The sequence below is a fragment of the Clinocottus analis genome, unplaced genomic scaffold, assembly GCF_023055335.1.
Source record: "Clinocottus analis isolate CAN_PGR_092001 unplaced genomic scaffold, fCliAna1.0.p SCAF_14, whole genome shotgun sequence".
Classification (NCBI taxonomy): domain Eukaryota; kingdom Metazoa; phylum Chordata; class Actinopteri; order Perciformes; family Cottidae; genus Clinocottus; species Clinocottus analis.
In genome coordinates, this window is record NW_027175865.1 from 14,469,755 (window position 1) to 14,489,548 (window position 19,794).

At 44.8% G+C, this 19,794-nt stretch overlaps 2 protein-coding genes across 7 annotated transcripts in view; both read left to right on the forward strand.

The window, feature by feature from the left end:
• The window catches only part of LOC137784542 (ubiquitin-conjugating enzyme E2 E2-like), a 54,248-nt gene extending 53,197 nt beyond the window's left edge, over window positions 1-1,051 (forward strand). The window contains exon 6 of the mRNA XM_068575304.1: window positions 292-1,051. Within this exon, the coding sequence (XP_068431405.1) occupies window positions 292-389 (98 nt within the window). The 3' untranslated portion in view covers window positions 390-1,051. The remainder of the gene's footprint in view (window positions 1-291) is intronic.
• A 5,304-nt stretch (window positions 1,052-6,355) lies between these two features.
• Window positions 6,356-19,663, forward strand: ube2e1 (ubiquitin-conjugating enzyme E2E 1). Of its 6 annotated transcripts, none has more exons than XM_068575128.1 (6): window positions 6,356-6,456; window positions 7,734-7,892; window positions 8,302-8,352; window positions 17,494-17,626; window positions 18,154-18,301; window positions 19,501-19,663. In XM_068575128.1, exons 2-6 carry the CDS (start codon window positions 7,741-7,743, stop codon window positions 19,596-19,598), a joined length of 582 nt encoding a protein of 193 aa, XP_068431229.1. In that variant the 5' UTR covers window positions 6,356-6,456; window positions 7,734-7,740; the 3' UTR covers window positions 19,599-19,663. The 6 variants fall into 6 exon arrangements, with proteins under 6 accessions (XP_068431229.1, XP_068431231.1, XP_068431230.1 ...); XM_068575130.1 differs by lacking the exon at window positions 6,356-6,456 and adding an exon at window positions 6,573-6,679; XM_068575129.1 differs by lacking the exon at window positions 6,356-6,456 and adding an exon at window positions 6,630-6,780.
• The last annotated feature ends 131 nt before the right edge of the window (window positions 19,664-19,794 follow it).

Consider the following 19,794-nt stretch of genomic DNA (forward strand, 5'->3'; position numbering starts at 1 on the left):
CGCAACAGATGAGGATTTGTGAGGAAATCTGTTCTGTAAAGGTGTGAGAGGTTTATGTGAGAGTCACAGAGATCAGTCACATCAATAGCCTTTGCACCGCTTCGTTTTATATATATATTGAGTGTTTTTCACTCCTGATATTTCTTTTACGACACAAGACACTTTGCTTGTGCTTCGCTTGCTACTGTGACAAACTTCGGGATGAATAAATGATCGATCTATCTGTCTAAATAACCAATAAATGTGTTGTTTGTTGTGCATCAAGCCTCACTGAGTCCTCCTGTGTTACAGCCGACCCTCTGGTGGGAAGCATCGCCACACAGTACCTGACCAACAGAGCGGAGCACGACAGGATAGCCAAACAGTGGACCAAGCGCTACGCCACATAGACCAGCACCAGCCCTCCAGGACCCCTCACCTCTACTCTACACACACACACACACACACACACACACCTCCAACACCTCCTCCGAAATCTATGGAAGCACACCCGCTCCTGTCATCCACCCTCCTCCCCTCGCCCCAAACCCAGAGAAATGAACTGTTATTTGTTCCATGCTGACTTGAAAAGCTTCTTTTTTATACAAAGAGTCTATTGGGATTGTATTTTCCAATACACTGAATGTTGATATGGTCATGAAAAGCTTTAATACTGTTACTGTTCTTGTCGTCGTCGTTCTTATTGTTATTTGCATTGTGTATAACATCGTCGCCACCCTCGTCATCCTCTTCTCTAAACGCGTGCGTGTACTATTCCCGTTCCATGTGATGGTTTCATGTAAAATGATCATACCGAGTGAGTGCATTTAGTTTGTTTTTCTTTCAGTGTTTGTTTTTTTTTTGTTGTTTTTTTTACAGCTAATGGTCAATATTAGTGCATGGCATCAGGATATGTGTTCAGGCAGTGGACATGTAGTCATGTAGTGTATTATTTCTGGCATGGAGTGAGCCCATCACCATGTATGACGATAGTGGTAGTTTGCTGTACATTTAATGCCTTGTGAGAATACATACTCATTGAATACTCAATTAAACACTGGCTGTAATGTGACAGACCCCGTCTCAGTCTCTTGTTTTGATACGGCGTGTGTGTGTGTGTGTGTCTGCGTGTGATTACAGTGTCTATCTGCACATCTCTGTGACCACTTCCCTCCTCTGTGGTCGTCCACAGGCAAAAATAGGATCTCAAGAAGTTATTTCAAGACCCTTTTTGTATTGAGCAGGTCTAGATTGTATTCTATATTGCAGACCACCACCATACTAGAAGGTCATTAGAAATATGTAATTGGTTGTTTTTTTTGCCTGAGCTGCGCTCTTCTGAAGTTTCCTGAAGATCGGGCGAGTAGTTCTTCTGTAATCTTTCTGACAAACAGACTCACAAACCAAACATGAAGCGCGGCCACGTGTCGGAGGTAACCAACAGTGATTTTAAAACTTGGCAATCCCATAAGCCTCCGTCACCAGCCAGGATACCAACAGATTTACACGGTTAAAATGACACTTTTACAACCAGGAAGGTCTGCTTGAATGTATGCCAAATGACATCGCATCGCAAAAGTTGAGTCGGGTTGAATCCAGCAACCAGGACTTAAAAAACTAAACTCTGGACTGTGGAACCTCCGGACCCAAAAATACTGTTTCCCCATTGACTCACATTGGGAAATAGATGCTTGTAACTCAGCAGATATTGAACAAATATATGTATTGACATATAAAAGATAAATCAACTTCCCACTACGGACATTGGTATCGCCCTGAATTAAATCACGAGGTCCTAAAAGTTGTAAAATGCCGAGGTTATTTTGTGTGCCGCGTCCACGTGAATGAGCAGCTAAAGGAAACGCTGCTGCGGTGCTGAAGATCCGGGTAACTTCATCCCTCTGCAGTCGATCCATTTTGTCTTCACGCGCCACCGAGCAACCTTTAAAGGAATTAACGGGAGCCCGCCTCCAACGCTGGATCCAGTTCTCCTCACACAAAATCGCGAGGTTTCGACTGTGGTTCCTCGAGCCGTGCTGTTGTCATCGAGTTCATCTGGACGGGCCTTAAAGTTTCCTACATCATCGCATCCCTGCAGACACCTAACAAGATGGCTCCGTCTACTCCTGAAGCACTAAAGGCCAGTTCTGGCCCTCCTCCTCTTCCTCCTCAGCATGACGCAAAAGGTATCTTAATTATGCTTTTCCCCCTGTGAAGTGCTGCAGTTTTGATTCTCCAGTGCTTACTGGAGACAAACATTTCCTTTCATGAGGATCCCAGCACAGATAACACAAGGTCTTCTGGGAAAACAGTTGAACCTGGCACTGCTTTTGTAGTTCTACCGTTTACTCCACCCGGTGCAGACGGAGGATGAAGTCAAACTCATAGTATTATAACGGATGCAGCGTATGTGTTCGGGGTTGAATTTGTATGGGAGGGGTCTGTTTTGCAAGTCAACCAATCAAATGGTTGGATTAGCTTTCCCCGTCATTCTCGATGAACCAGGCGCCACATTCAAAGTCACTCAAGGTCACACACACTTTGCTCTTTTTCCCGACACGCGACGCAGCGCCGACGGATGCTGGAGCCACCGGTCGTCCGGACGAATGAAATTGCAAGTCAGCAAATATTCACCACACATTTCAAACCAGAGTCTAGACACACACACACACACACACACACACACAACGAATTATGCCGTGTTTCTTGGGAGAATGTTGATTGATATGATAGTGGTTTCAGGCCACACATACTCTGTGGGTCTAAATGCCCGTTGGCTGTCATATTCTGCTGTTTATTGCCACTGATTTTCATTTGAGCAGAAACATGGCATTGTCAGCGAAGGCAAAATGATAACTTGCACGTCAAATTATGAAATATTACATATTTTATGACATCTCATCAACAGCTTCAAGTCTGCAAATTAGAATAAAATGAGCATTTCTAATGAAACTGCATGCTGTGATGTTGCCTCTTGCTGTTACCGACCCTCCATCCGACTGACTTCAAATCCTCTTGGACAATCAGATCCGAAGAGATAAACATGGCTTTAGTTACGTCGATAACGATCATGTTTGATCATAATCTTCTCTAATTTGATGTCATCCTCATGTTTCTACTTCATTCACGATGTCCAAAGAGAACCACTTGCTCATTACCTCGGATCAAACAAGACACGAGCGGAAATATGGAGGGGAAAAAAGCCCCGCATTTCAAACATAAGTGGATGTTAAAGCTGCAGCTGAGGACGAGAGCCTGGACGTGAAGTCCGACGGTGAAGTGGACAGGACGGTCTAAAGATGATGGACGTTCCTCCTTTTATTTCACAACCAGTGTGCAGCTGTCAGTCAACCCTCTCTCGGCTCCTCTCGCACTGTCAAGCGTCACTCAGTGGATTTCAGGCGTCATTCGGGAGCCGGCGCTTCTGTGATGTTATTAACTTTCTACAGAGTCCCGGAAGTCCCGAGAGACGACTTGCATCTTGTTCGCGAAAGATGTGGATCTCGTGAGCTGGAAATGATAATTATCTGGCGCAGACAAGATGTCAGGTAATATCTTGTTGGAACAAATAATGATCTTGCGTGAACAAGATATTGTATCTTGTCCGCGCACGCCGGCTCAAGTGATTGTTTTGTGCGAACACAATATCAGATAATGTATCGTGTGTATGAGTTCCCATCGTCTCGCACACTCGTGGAAGCGAGTTATGATCTTGTACTGACAAGATATAAACTATGCATTGAGTGCACTTTTTTTTTTCCTCTGCAAACAAACAATCTATTAGATAATATATTGTATTCATCCAAAAAAACATAATTTTACGGGTTTTAACAATCACTTCCTCGTACATTTCTAATTGAACCAGTTCCTACATTTCCCAGAATGCACTTTGACCGTCCAATAATAAGGAGAATAATTATGCTGCAAGAGCTATCTAGCAAACTGGTGGGAGTATGTGTGTGCGTGTGTGAGCGTCTGTGTGTCTGTGTGTGTGTGTGTGTGTGTGTGTGTGTGTGCGTGTGTGTGATTGATTGCAGGCTTATCGTGTGTTGAAAACAGACGACACCACTGAACAAACTCCCACTTGTTGACGGTCCTTTTCCACAGCGACTGCGTCCTCCTCGCTCTGGACGGGAGACAAAGCGTCGCTGTGGTTTTCGTCTCTGACTGCGTTGTCAAAACCAGCAAAGTGGAGCAACAGTGGCAGAGTTAATTATGGTTGACGTGTCGGGAGGGGGAGGGGGAGCCCTCATACTCATCCTCCCTCCCTCCTTCCTTTCCTCCCTCCCTTCCTCACACACTGCGGGGAGGAAGAGTCTGACAGAAAAAGGATAAGTCCCTGACGCATCTTCAATAGTGTCACAATTGCAACGAGAGGTTTGAGATCAATAGTGAAAAGGCCAAAGTTGATCTGTGAATAAAAACGCACCCAGTCTGCATGATAATGTGTGCGTGTGAGTGTGTGTGTGTATCACACAGGTTTAATGTGTTGGAGTGGAGACGTGCTCTCATTACTGCTGCTGCCAAGATGACAAACAGGTTATGATGTCAAACCACGTAGTGTGACCTAAACAGCGTGTGGCTGACAATGTTTGTTTTTTTTAGATTTAGTTTCGCATAAACTTTAATGTCACAGACCCCAATTATACAGTCATGACAACACACACTGTACTCGGGATCTTACAAATATAAGTGCAAATTCTGACCAGACACAGAATGGAGAGTTTTATTAGGTGAGATATTCATATTTAATTCATTCAACTGTTTCCATTATATCTTTTTTTGTAAGTTAAATTTTCCAACATGGAGATAAAACAGACGATTGCCCTCAAGGTTCCCTCGTGGTGTGGTTATGGCTGTCATAATGCTAATTGTTCTGTATGCAACACAGAAAACACTACTTACATGGAAATTATAGGTATTATGTTGCATATGAATGTGTGCTGTAGCGTCCTACCATCAAGTAATTACTAACAAATACAGAATGCACAGAATGAAAGAAATTCAGGATCCACTGCTCATTTCTGCCCCCTGACAGGATCAATCCAGCCCGGGACAATGTAGTGACTTTTATTTTTTGCGTTGTTGGATCTTGGAGTCGTGAAATATAAACTGAAATACGTGAAAAGTTCAGCGGAAACGTCCCTCTGGGGAAGCCGAAGTCCAAAACAAGAGAGGACGCGCTACGAAAAGGGCCACGCTATAACTGTGTACGACTCTCATGGCAACCACTTTGTCTGATGTTTATTTAATGCACAACCCATTTCACATGTCGGGCCTCTTTATCAGGAGGTATAATGGCCTTTTAAAACTGTCACTCAACTCTCGGTCGCTCTGTTTTTAGTGGCGGGTTGTAACTCAGGTTAATGGCTAACAGTAGCCAGATTTCATTACTTCCCAACACTGAGTTGTCCTATGAATTTGCAAAACATTATGCAGCTTTTGTTGCCCCATTACCGGCGAAATACTCTCAATGGATTGTAATTTGAAAAAAATAAAGAATATTTTCATTAATAAATGAAAGCCATATTGGCCATTTTCCAGAAAACGTTAAGTTAATGGCTATCTTTTCTAATAATGGCTTTGAATAGAGTCGCCATGTTTCTGTTGAATATCCTGTAATTTAGCCCTTTGGTTTAATTACCTGTGACACATGCAGGCTGTCTCTCTCCGTCATCACTCTTTGATGAAAGAATAAAGAAAGAATATAAATGATGAATTCAGATTACAATGTCGGGACGTCTGTCTCCTGCTGGACCAACACTTCCGGCGAGAAGAGGCACGCGTCCAGCGATGGCGTCAAGTTCTTGTTAATTGTTCACGTTGATTCCGGAAACGATTGAAACCCTGCAAAATAAAAGTGCCAAAAGTCAACGGTGTCGAACTATTGACAATACTCTATTTACTTTGCGAAGTGAGTCATTACATTGGACATGGTAATCATTTTAGACCGAATAAAAATATATATTTTAGATTAATTTATTTTACAGTATTTTCATAATATTTGAACGCATTGTATACGATTCATCACTGGTTATAGATAATAATACTACTACTACTACTAATAATAATACAAATATGAATAAAAATAAATACAAAAAATAAATCAATCGACCTCATGAGATGTGCATGAAATATAGTTGGATAATGATTAATTATTGATTGAACCTACAGATCGATTGTCAGATGTAAGAAAAAAAAAGAAGCCTAGAACATAGTTACTATTGCTGAATAGTATTTAGTGAAAATTGATTATGTGTTTACATGCTGTTCTTGTACTTACTTTTTTGCTCCATCAATGAAAATAACCTAATCTTTACATAAAATTATCGCTGCCTCCGTTTCCCCCTGTGCTTTTATTTTCTTAAAACGATGACCGGAAGTTCAGCTTCCTCTCTATCGTCGGCGATTTGACACTGGTGCGTCCAGGCGGCGGAGGCACACACACACATAGGCTGTGCACACACACAAAGAAAGGTACCAAATACTTCATATTTATATTACAGCGCACAATACCATGTCAGTTAATGTAACGCGTGTCTTTTCCTCGAGGCTGTTGTTAGGGGGGCACTAGAAATGTGTCCGTGTTGCCGTCGAAGGAGAATTTAGGAGTCGTTCCATCCTGTGCCTGGCTGCTCTGAGATCAGCTGCATGTCGACGGATATAGCTTTAAAAAAAAAACGCCAAGGAAAACCTTTAAGTGAGCGGCGTGGTGTGTTCTTGTTTCGACTTTCGTGATGTGGGTTTAACGCCTCAAGACACGGGCTTGACGGCGTCGCGGTGCTTCGCTGACTTCTCTCGGTGAAAGTTTTCATCCGCCTGTAAATTGTTGAGGTGTTTGGTGTTTTTTTTTTTGGTGGAAGGGGGGGTCGACTGCGACATCGGCTCCCGTCGATGCATTTCTGCTTTTTCTTTCCATCCCGACCTCTCCGTCCTGTGGTCGCGTCTCGCAACGTGTGCTTGTCGAGACCTGAAGTAGGCCTTTAGCCGAACTATTTCATCAAATTGTGTTTTTCTTTGTCGCAGCAAAAAAAAAATAATTAATAACTGCAATCGTTAGCTGTTGGGTTTTTTTTTTCGAATTCGGCGTTATGAAAACAAAAAATTGCTCCGCCGATAAGTTCCCCAATAACATCCGCACCGTGGCGATTTCGGCTGATGGATCCAGTTCACGAGGGTCAACGTCTGGTCCGGGCCCGGTTGTTAAAACCGCGGAAGCGTCGACGGAGTCCGTGATCGCACCGTGGGATCCACAGCTCGCGGTCTGCGGTCACCGCTAAATGTGCCGTTAGAACAGAGGGTGCGAGGTTCCGTTTATAAAAACCTACAATTAAAAGTTAAGTCGCATATTGGCGACAGTTGGTGCTTGATGAGACACGACGAGGGGCGGGAGGGGGACAGTGGGGGTCCGCTGGTAATTCGGAATACAGGTGTGCCACCTGACAGCTGTGCATTTCAATAAAAGCTTGAACCTAATTTGGTCCACACAACCCACTTCCGTTTGTAGTCGAGGAAGATGGTGGGAGTAATTGATATATTGGTGGACTGGATGCATGCCGAATTCAGGAGCGCAACCTGAAGACTGTATTAAGATCTTAAGTCTTGCACAAAGCTCTGATAATTTACCCTGAAGCAAGCCTTTGTGGTTATTTTTTTATTTTTAATAATGGAGTTTGGATGTGCAGTAAATATGTTGGAAGGACAGATGTGGTTTGTGTACCTCCTCTAAATCTTGTGTTTCTGCTCCCCCTCAGGCTAGGTATGTCGGATGAAGATTCCCGTGCCAGCAGCAGCTCTTCCTCCTCGTCATCGTCAACTCATCACCAGCAGCAGGAAGTGAACACCCCGAAGAAACGAGAAAGCAAAGCCAGCATGAACAAGACCTCCAAGCTCCTCTCCACTAGCGCCAAAAGGTGACGTTTAACCGCCAATTTGCAGGGCTCAGTTCTACAGATCTGCCACTTCAATCAAGCAATCGATGAGTCGCCCAAATCACGTGACTGCTTGTCGACTAAGAATAGTTGAGGACAGACCGCGGGGTATTCTGATACTTCTTCTCAGAACTGATCTTTAACAAGTCTCATTTAGAATTATTCACTTTTCCACCAACTGAGAACAAGTCAGGAGTCTGGCCTCCTTTTTAATAGCGGCAACTTCAACTGAAGTTTAACTTTTCCTGAGTGTTGGAACGCTCTTTAGTTTGACACGGGATGAAGTTATTTAACTCGAGGAGGTGTCCGTCAGGCCTCGTCTGGCGTGTCGGGTTGGATTTAAAGCGTTTGGCTCTGCTTCTGATGCGTGTGTTTCCTCTGCTCTCCACAGAATCCAGAAGGAATTGGCTGACATTACGTTGGATCCGCCACCGAATTGCAGGTTAGTGAATGATTTTAATGGAGCATGAATGTATCATGAGAAGCTGCGTGGGTGTGTGTCTGTTATGATGAATTAAATTTGTATTTCATGCCGGTGTCTTTAACATTACGGTTGAAAAGCTCGTCTTCGTCTGGACGCCTGAATAAAAAAAAAGAAATTCTTGCATGCAGAGTCCTAAACTGACTTTTTGGTTGTCATTTTTTTTGGGCTGCCATTCATACGTTTGAACTTTTAGCTTTTAACATCTTTACCCTTCGTGATGGAACAGCATGTCGACATCATTTAATGTTACTAATGATGTAGAGATCAAGCTCACACCGGTCTGAACGGTCTGAGTGTGCAGGTTTGTTGGTCTTTAGACTTCTCAGTCGATGGACTGAGTAAGAGGTTTTTATACAACAACAATGCCGTCTCTTTGTTCTTCACTGCTATTTTCACACCTTCAGTGGAACGTGATGCGTTTTAAACCTGAATACTTTATTGTCACTGACGGAAATATGTCCCTGGCACCAAATATGGAAAACTACCGAAAGCTGGCACGTTCGCTTTACTTCCTGATTTCAATCAGAACGTGGCAGAAGTTCATCTATTTAAATCTTCAGCCAAAGCTCTGTTCCAGATAGTTTTTGTATTTATAATAACCATTCAATATTTCAGATATTTGGCTTCTTTTCTTTCGTAGAAAGTCTGGTTTTTGGTATTTGTTTCAGCACTTGTATTCACACCTTTCAGACCGCCGTGTCGTAACAACCTGTTGGAGGTGAATTGTTCAGTCGGGGAGCTAAACGGACTCCTGGCTGTTCTCTGGTTGACGTGTCAGCTCCCTGGAGTTTGTACTCTTTTACATTTTCTCGAAGAAGACGGACCACTCCAGCATATCATCTGATATTTGGGGAAAAAATATCCGGTGTGTGGTGTGTTTCCGCTGCCATGTTCACTTGGGTTCAATCCACGCAGTCAGTGTGTTGTCATTCAAGCGAAGCCGTTTCAGTCTTTGGCTGAAACATCCAGCCCTTTTTGGTGGAAAAGGGCTGGATGTCCTGTTTCAAAGTCTTTTCTGTCAGCGTCTCGGGATGACGAGACCTCGACGGCGGAGCCGATTGCGTAACGGGCGAGCTCGAGCTAACCACGGGCTCCGAGACCCAAAACAAGCATTTAGCCGACGAAGCCCGGCCACAGAGGAGCTTTGGGTTTCTCCGGCAGCCGCCTCGTTCATCGCTCCTCAGCCGGCGCGCGCGCCTGTGTGTGTGTGTGTGTGTGTGTGTGTGTGTGTGTTTTTGTCTGAGTCATGAAGCTCAAGCCAAAGGAGACTGTGCACTGTAGCTGCACCCCTAAGCCCCCCGTGGCGTCACGGATTAACTCCTCACACTGAGGCCAGCTGGGAGCTCCGATCGCTCGGTGAGGAAATGAGTCCAATGAATGCATGTTTGTTGACGAGAGATGTTGTTTTTGAAGTTCTCTTTGCTACAAAGGGAACCGGAGGATGTTTAGCCGGGTCCAACGAAGAGACAGGAACTATTCACCTCGTTGCAGTGTTCTTGTTTTTAAATTCCTCTCCGTGACTTTATTGTCTGACTCTGATTCAAGATGTTGGTTCACTGTAGATGAGGTGGAACGGAGTCCGTCACACATTGAGTAAAACCTTTTTACCTGTGTTTTACCCCTTCTTCATTTATTTAATGGACATAAGTGGCGGGACTGCAAGTCGGTGGTCGTCGGAGCTGTTTTTGTGTATTTCTGGGTCGAGTTTCAAGTGAGCTGATTAGTTTTCGACAGACGTGAACCAATTCAAACCATAATGTGGATCGACTCGACTCCACTTCTCCGTTTTCGTTATGCTGCGTGAAACTGCCGACACTGGCGTGGTTTTACGGGCAATCATTAAAAATATATATATAATGTGGGTTAAGGGAATTTAATAAAAGATTGCTATGGTTGCTATTGGTGGAAGGTCGACGGTGGATGTGCAGGATGTCCTGTGTGACGATCCTCTCTGACCAATCTGTGTTCTGCAGCGTTTTAACCACACCTTCACGTATTTATTGGCTCGATACCTCAAAAAGTATGAGATACAGGGCAATGTCCACAACTTTTCATCAACCATCCCGGAGGTTTTATGTAAATTGTGACTTTGTAAAAGTCAACTATTTTCTTTTGAAGCTGAAAGTAGTTCCCAACAAATGCAAATTCCTTCTTAAGCTAAAAATGACCAGTGCTCAGCTGTTTCAGAAATTTGCTAAGCCTTTTTCTTCTAAAGTTAAACTGCATATTTGTATGAACCACTGAGCTTGAGTCTGAGTATGACAGACAAGCCGGCAAGTATTAGCAATATGGTCTTTTTCTATCACAATTTGTTGACTAATAAGAAAACCAGACAATTTACTAAATCTATCAGTAAAATATCCAGAGAGGGAAACGCTTCAGACTTGAGATAAATGGCTTCAAACATGCGTGATGAGTGATTTTTATCTTTTCATCTCGTCAGCAGCGTGGAGAAAGGCCTCATCTCTTCGTTTTTGTTCTGTTTCAATCCCCTCTATTCAGCACCACGTGCAGAAAGAGTTTTTGTGTGTGTGTGTGTGTGTGTGTGTGTGTGTGTGTGTGGATTTTTTGCTTCTCTCTGCTTCATTTAGCGGAGAAGCGACTCATTAGGTTAAGAATGGAGCTGGACAGCTTCGCCTCGCAGATGCCGTTCAATGGATTGCACATCGATGAGTCAGTCGACGGCTCATTCCTCTGGAGGTCGTTTCGGGCCTCGCCGTCTCTTAAAATGGACACCGTCGGTTGACGAGAAGACTCATCCCGACCTCGTTCGTCGTCTTCGGCGCTCCCTCTCGCTGCAAACTTTGTTTCACGGGCACTCTTTCATCTGTCATTCATCAAAATATAATTACACTTCACACGGGGAATGCCTTGAAGGTTCCTCCTCTTTTTTTTTTTGCTGCCTCGTTGCCACTGAAGTGTGAACTGCAGACATCACAGGCCACGCCTCCCCCCTCCCTCCCGCCCCGCCCCGCGTTGCTTTCATTCACCGTGTTTTATTCCTCTTTTCTCCCCTCCGTCAAACAGCTTCCTTATTTATTGCTCTCTTCCTGACGTTTGCACATAATTCCCTCCGTCTCTCACTCCGCCTCGTGTGCTCTCGCGCCGCACTCCACCGCGTCTCCTCTTTTGAGGAGTCGCCCTCGGGTGTTCGCGGCAGATTCCTGACATTCCGGTCCGGGGCTCATGACAGCGGAGGAAAGTCATAAGCTGTCTACAACAGGGTAATTAGCGCTAAGTAGGGTTGGACACATTCTGATGTTTTGAAAGACAAGTATATTGATATTTCTGAGGCTGGAACCATGTGCAAATCACTTCTTCTGGTAGCTTTTGAGAGCCTGACAGGCCTGCGTGTGAGCTCCCCCTCCCTCCGGTACAGTCGCTTCTTCATACCCTCCTCTGCAGTGTCTTCGGCTTGCATGGTTGAGAATACAGCTTCTCCATATCTATAAAAAGCTTCCCCCCTAGAGAGGAAGTGGCTGGCCCGTACGCCGTTGTTACTTCACAAAGCCATGAAGCTGCTGCTGCTGCTGCTGTTGCTGCGGCTGTTGCTGCTGCTGCTGTTGCTGTTGCTGCTGCTGCTGCTGCTGCTGCTGCTGCTGCTGCTGCTGCTGCTGCTGCTGCTGCGGCGGCGTCTGCGGCACAGATTGAAGTAGAAGGAGTTCCCCCTCTACGGGCTGTCGTTGGGCAGCAAGAGGAAGTAGATGTTTCTCTTCATGTCCGTCAGTGACGGGGATGCCTGCGTATCAAGAATGAAGTGACGGCGCTCTAATTCTGGCGTTGGCGTTGTGTCATTCAGTCGGAGTGCTCTGTACTTCAGTCACTGAGGTGTCACATGCACACCTCAACCTTTTTTCCGGAGCCTGTGACAGATACAGGGAGTCCATGATAAACAATTATACAATTTAATACATTCACGTTTGAATCCATTCAAGCCCTCTTTTAGCTCCAAAGCGCCATCGTTTTGGTCCTCCTGGCTTTCAGGACAAATGTGTTGCAACAGACTCAGTGATTTATATTAGTGTCTGCACAGTAGTGTCATCCTACTGTAGTGCTTATCGTGCGTATATATGCGTATACATTTTTTCTAAATTGAGTGTAGAAGTGGACCGAGGCAGCTGCCTTGTGGAACTCCACACTTCCCCCATTAATGAACGTCAGCTGCATTCCCAATTTAGTGCCATTTCTTGGAAAGCACAATGCGAAGGTTTCTTTCTCAATCAATGAATAAAGCCAGAACTATGGTCCTCAAGTCCATCTGGCCTACCCACTGGTTGCACACTAGCTTTAGCATAGCATAGCGAAATGAACCACATCCTCCTTAAAACACCTAAACAGTAAAATAACTTTTGGTTTAGGTTTTTGTAAAAACAATATTTTCTCAACTTAATGCAACTTTCTTTGATATCTTTATTTGTGCCATAATTAGTAAGTGTCTCTAGTAAGCAAGAATTTAAAACTTTATCAAGCAGTCTGCCCCAATGCTTTGTTGCTTTTTAATGCTTCATCCAACTTTAAACATTAATTTTTTAGGTTAAATGTGAAGATTCGCCTGCTATCGTTTGTAACAGTGGTACACATGTGTGACTGTAATGTTTGTGGTCTTTCTGTCTGCATGTGCAATGCCTCTGTCGCCTCCTCGGCACTCTGGTGAAGCGGAGGCGTCACATCGTCTCCGTCAGGCAGCTTAGGACAGTGTTTCGCTCCGTCATCACAATACAACACAAGCAGATCGTGGTGATTGGAAAATGAAGCTCGGTGGGTTATTATTAAGGTCCACACCGGAGAGACGGGACTCGCGTAGCTGTGGTTTGGGGACTAAAAGGCTTCGTTAAACAATACGAAGATTAATTTGAGCATATAGAGTGATAACAAAGAGCTCAGTACAGCAGGAGGAAAACTTGAGATGAAAAGATTTATGAGGATTTCTGAAGCTTTTACACTGAAAGACAAAATCAAATCAATTTAGCTAAGAAAGCAATATAGAGTATATCCCCTTGGTGTTTGTTTTGGCTTAGGTACTTATTTGGTAAAACTGTAATAAACAAACATGAATGAAAAGAAGAAAACATTTTTTTCTGCAGTGGCGCCACAGCATCGGTGTTGTTTGCTGCGTGTAAATAATGATGAGTCATTTTAATTAAAATAAATCATAAATTCCCTTTTTTTTTCTCCTTGTGTGACATGATATTCATGTGTTCTCCAGATATAGATGTCAAAGCTGGAGTAGTGTAGCTGGTAAGATGTTTGTTTTTTATGTATTCACTGCTGTGACCAACACGCTGCACAGGGAAACAAACAGGAGACGCTTTGAGGCTCTAGAAGATGCACCTGAGCCGCGCTGCAGCTGCTCCAACCTGCTAACATGGCCGCCAAAAACAATTACTCTGATTGCACGCGCGCGCCGACACGTTGACCCAACCTCACGCGAGATGAGTCCCATAAAGTAGATTGTTGTGCACAAGAAACGTGAGAAAAATCTCCATTTCCATTTTTAATTCACGCTTTCTTTTGTCTCACTTTCATTCTGTAGGAATTCAAATGCGCCAACAGTGATTTATTCATTGTATTTTACCGCCGGTGCTGTATTCATCGACGGTTCTCTTCTCTTTTTTGGAGGTACAGCTCGCTGCGTGTGTGCCTGTTTGAAAGGTTAAAGTCTTATAAAGAATGAATCGGCTGAAATGTCAGCAATCTTCTTGCAGTACACGGAGGTGGCAGAAGAACCCCCTCTGATATTGAAGTGAACGACAACAGTGATAGTATGGCACACCACTGCCGCACACAAAGCACTGTGGGAGCCTTTGTGTGCGGCGGAGGCAGGCGGGCAGGAAGCCTCTCCGCGGCTCGCCCGTGTATGTGAGAGGCCTCTGTCGTCAGGCCGGAGAGCGCTCAGCCGGGTTGATTCAGTGGGAAATGATACAACATCTATTCTTGGCACAGCAGCGGGTCTCGACTGAGGTCCTGTGGTGCGACCGGGATATCAGCGGTCCCTTCCCATATTATCAACATGCATGTTTTAGAGCAAGCTGGCGATTCCCGTCCGTTGTTGTTTTCACATCTGCGTTTTTTTTTTTACATACAATCTGAATAATATGGTCTTTAATTCGGGGTTTGGTCGCATAGAAGTGTAAAAAACTGTTCCATTGGTCAATGTTAATGTCCCTGGTAGAGCACACACACACACACACACACACACACACACACACACACACACACACACACACACACACACACACACACACACACATGCCAGAGGGTAGTGTTGTAAGACTGACCTTTGTAGTGTTTTGCATTTTGTGACCTAAAAATAGTGTTGGCACAAAACTGGTATTTGGCTTCAGGTGTTCTGCAAGTCCACCTTTTTTATGATTTTTTTTATTAGCTGATAACTAACCCTCGGCACAGTGTTTGCATGGAGCTATAGATATGGTTTATATCTGCGTGCTGGACTAAACCAGTATTATACTCTGTAACTTGTACTCATGTAACTCCTACTGCTACTGTACGAGCTGTGGGGGCGCTGCTGTGGTCTGAGGTTGCTGCAGTTGCTCAGGTTCAGCAACGACCAGGTTCAGCAACGACCAGGTTATTGCATCAAGGGTTTTCCTCCCTGATGGCTCGGGCATATTCCAAGATGACCATGTCAGGATTCATCGGGCTCAGATTGTGAAAGAGTGGTTCATGGAGCACGAGGCATCATGTCCACACATGGAGTCCAGACCTGAACGCCAGTGAGAGTCTCTGGATGTGCTGGAGAAGCTGTGCAGCGGTCAGACTCTTCCATCATCAAGACAAGATCCTGGTGAGAAATGAATGCAACACTGGATTGAAATGCATCTTGTGACATCGCAGAAGCTCATGGAAACAATGGCACAGTGAATGCTGCTGTAATCAAAGCTAAAGGCGCTCCAACCAAATATTAGTGTGTGTGACCTTTTTTTCTGGCCAGGCAGTGTATGAAGACAGTATGAAGCAATCAGTGTTTCATGTGTGTGAAAAGGAACAACAATTGTCATTTTATCTACACACACAAACAAATGTATATTGTGTGTTGTATAGTTTAAATGTATGTTGTGTATTGTACAGTTTGAATGTATGTTGTGTGTTGTGTGTTGTATAGTTTTCTATTCTAGTTCACCAACAAAAAAAAGCCCTTGATGTAAACATGTAGGTTTAAACCAGCTTTTATCAAGAGATGATGAAGCCTTGCAACAGAACATCTTCCCTACCACAACAAATGATTTAGACAAAGTCAGTTTAAACAGTGAATGACATGTTTTGCTTCACTTTGTTATTGGCATCTATTGTGGTTATTAGCATAGACACGCACTACTTTTTTAAATATATATATCAGCTGGAAACGGTCCAGTGAGAGAATTTATTACATCTCCAACAAGACGCCGTGGAGGAGAGTCGGCGCTCCAGAGCCAGCTTTATTAATCCGTACTGCTCTGATCTCTTGGCCCTTTGCCCATTTGTTTACTGCTGAAGTTCACATGCCAGCAAAGCTTTGAGAGCAGCTTTTAAAGACTGTAAAACTGCCTGTCGGAAGCTTCACATTCCCGCCTGCGTGTCTGGACGTCTGTCTCCTTTTTTCGAGGACGAGTCTCGTTCTCTCCCTCTCGGCCGCTTCAGAAGGCGAGATTATCGCCTGACATTCACCTCCTCTGCCGCTTCTCCGAGCGGACGACGTGCAGAAGCTGCTCTGTACGCCGTGCAGGTTTTACGCGCTGAATTATTCTGGAAATTACTGCGTCTGAATAATAGATTATTATGCGTTTGTTTATTCAATGACGTTAGTCTCTATATCTGCAACCTATTGCTGTGTGCACCTTGTTTTGCATTCACACACACACACACACACACACCCCTACACACCTTACACTGGAAAAAAAAGGAGATTTCATTTGCTTCCAACAAACAAGCTCTAAGAGGCCCGCTTATTGTTTTCAAAAACAAAAATAAAGCAAACTGGAAAGGTGGAGTTTTTAAGCGCCTCGTCAAGCAGTCAATTATGTGAAAGTATCGCCGCCGTTCGAGCGTCTAACAGAAGCGTCTGTTGAATCAGGGCTCTTGTGAAGCGGCCGTAGTCGGCGGCTCTTCCACTCTGCGGCTTTGTCTCCGCGGGCAGGGGGAAGTCGTGTTGATCCCTTCTTTCCTTATCACTTCCCACTGTGTTGGCATAATGACTCGCGCGGGCAATTGCGCGTTATTGTTTTAATGAATCACCAATAAGACGACACGGATGGGAATAGAGTCTCCGGCTGTGGCGTCGGAGCGTCGGAAAGATGGTGATTATTTAGTCGCTTCGCAGATGCGGAGTGCGACGGCAGAATGAGCCTCAGTGTGCGGAAGATAAACAGAGAAAGGTTAAAAAACCTGAGGGCTCCTCGTGGGAAGGCTGTCTGGTGACGCCGTGATCTCGAGGTGTGTGTGTGTGTGTGTGTGTGTGTGTGTGTGTGTGTGTGTGTGTGTGTGTGTGTGTGAGAGAAATTCTCTGGGGGGGTTTATTGGAAGAATTGACATTTAGGAATCCTGAAGTATGACTCCCTCTAATCCTTTTTTTTTTCAAAACGCCTGTAATTGTGCCATTTACAGAATTACAAATGTCTGCAATTAGCTCTCCCCCCCCCTCGAACAAAAGAACCATTAATAAAATGGCAATTTGAAGACGACGTGGCGGCGTGAAGGCGGCTGCTCGTGGTGCTGAGCCTCCAGAGAGTTGTCACCCGCTGAGCTTTGTAGTCGGCGGTGACGTGCAGACGAAGACTCGGCAGCTGTCTGCACGGTCGCACCTTTTTGAGTGTTCTCGTTGATCTGTTTCACACACGGATGCTTTGATTCGTCACTTGTGTGTATTTAAATGTCTCGCCTCCATTTAAAAATGATGCAAAGAATGTGTTTTTTCTTGCCATTGCGCCGTTTGATTCAGCTTTCTGACTCTCGGGGAGTTTTCTGTTGGACTAAAGGCCAACGATTTTAGACTCGTGGTCCCACGGTCGCGTTAACCGGTGTGATTTCTAAAATGCTGCGGATGAGAGACACACCAGCCTCCAGGATGTTCATCAAGAAGCAATGTTTTCTGTGTGCCGACAGCGCCGGCCCCAAAGGAGACAACATCTATGAGTGGAGGTCGACCATCCTGGGTCCTCCGGGCTCCGCGTACGAGGGGGGAGTGTTCTTCCTGGACATCGCCTTCACGCCAGACTACCCCTTCAAGCCACCCAAGGTGAGCGGTGAGCGGTGGCTCTGGCCTGCATCGAGGCAAAGAAACCCCTTTTGGCTCCATTTGAAAGAGGCGTCGTTCTCATGTCTCCCACCAGAGGGCGCCTTTGTGCTTTGCAATGCCGCTCAATGAAATCAGCGGCTCGTATTTCTCATCTGGATTCCCCAGGCCGCTCTCTTATTGTATGGGGTCATTTCCTCCAATTTTAAAAGGAGGATATGCATGTATATATGTGTGTATGTATTCACTCACATTCACGCTGACCTCATGGGCATCTATTGAGCAGATTTTCCAAATTCTGCAACATATGTGAAGGAATAAAGAGTGGAAGAAATAAGCAAACCAGTTTCTGGTAGATGAAACTTCCGCTCAGCGCGTTAGGTGTTGAAATGGACTTTTCTGATCAGGTCGAAGTGACACTTCAGCACCTAGTTTGCCTCACTTGAGTAATTTGAGTGTTTTAGCGTAGGCGACAGAAGTGTACATAAAAAGCTGTGTCATGCAGACTCGTCTTTTCTCTTTTCGTGCAGGTGACGTTCCGCACGAGGATCTACCACTGCAACATCAACAGTCAGGGGGTGATCTGTCTGGACATCCTGAAGGACAACTGGAGTCCTGCCCTCACCATCTCCAAGGTCCTCCTGTCCATCTGCTCCCTGCTCACTGACTGCAACCCTGGTGAGAGCTGCATCACACACACAGATACAGACACACACACACAGACAATTGCGTAATACGGAGTCCAAACTAATTTTGGTTGCAGGGTTTGTTTTATTCCTCCTTGGAGGGTTTCATCAGCAGGAACTCTCCGTTTAGTCATCTCGGCTGTTCGTGATTTACGGCACTTTTCGAGATCCGGTTCATTAGAGCTCCTCCTGACTCCGGCTCATGTTACAGAGCCTTAACGTCGAGCATCTCCAGATTTAAGCTACTCTGGTTTTTCCAAATCCAGATTGAAGGCAGAAGGTGGCGCGGCGCTCAGACCGCCTGAGGAAAAGCTTCTCGTAAGACACGCTTTTAAGACTCGTGCAGCATTTACTGCAACTTTAGTAAGCGGCGTGCAGAGGTGTGACGAGGACTTCTGCCTGTTTATATTTACACAGCAGTTATGATTTAGGTAGAGTACAAGTTTTATTTGATAGTTGTAGCCATAACCCTTCGGGCAATAATTATATATATCAATTAGTTCTTTTGCAACACAGCTAATGGAGTGATGGCTATCCCTTTATCTCCTAGGAGGCCTGTGTTGATGTGTGTAATAATGCGACAAAAAACACACACATTCCCACTTTATTTAATGGATAAAATTAGGTTTAAGTACGTGATATATAGAATATACTTGACAGCTTCTTCCTCTGCCCAGTGGACATGAAACGGTGCTTCTTAAGAAAACGGACAAATACATACGACGGAATTAAAAACGAGATTTTATTTTTTAGGACCGTTTCAATTTTTTATGAGTACAACAAAGAACCACTGATTGAAGAACCAGTGTGTGAGGTGGTTTTAATTCATGTTTTTCGTAAGGATTTCCTCTTAACTAAAGAAATGCCGAGTCGACCGACACGTTTCGTCACACCATAATTAACTTCTTGATTTAATCGTCACATCTGTAACACTGTTTCACAGCAAAGAATCGCACAAAAGCACCACTTTATATCTTGCGTTAACCAAAGATGTGCTCATGCCTTTCTTTAAATTAGTCACTCGGTGTGAAAGCCGACTAAATCCATCTTTGTCAATTAAAACCAAACTAACCGATTAGCTGAGTGCTCGGCAGCGAGGTGGGCGGCCTTGGTTTCTCTGTCTCAGTTTAACATGGATGCTAAAGTTTGTCGAAATGCTCGATGTCTTTGTTCTGTTTCTCCGTTTCGCAGCCGACCCCCTGGTGGGAAGCATCGCCACACAGTACACCACAAACAGACCGGAGCACGACAGGATAGCCAAACAGTGGACCAAGCGCTACGCCACATAGTCGCCAGAGGAAGCTGCTGGTTGGACGACTCGGGGATGTAGGGGGGAGGGGGCGGGGCATCAACATTTTGGGGTGGGGGCCTGGGCGTGGCTCCCGGCGGAGCAGGGAGGCGGGGACGACAGACAGAGCGGCGGGTGGATTTTTATCTCGGAATTGAAGTCTTAACTCCTGATATTTTGTTGTTTACTGTTGTGTT

Excerpts from the sequence above, each read along its gene's own strand:
- ube2e1 (XM_068575128.1), top strand. The coding sequence starts at position 7,741 with ATGTCGGATGAAGATTCCCGTGCCAGCAGCAGCTCTTCCTCCTCGTCA. Across the intron at positions 17,627-18,153 it reads ACCCCTTCAAGCCACCCAAG|GTGACGTTCCGCACGAGGAT; the intron begins GTGAGCGGTGAG and ends CTTTTCGTGCAG. Across the intron at positions 18,302-19,500 it reads GCTCACTGACTGCAACCCTG|CCGACCCCCTGGTGGGAAGC; the intron begins GTGAGAGCTGCA and ends TCCGTTTCGCAG.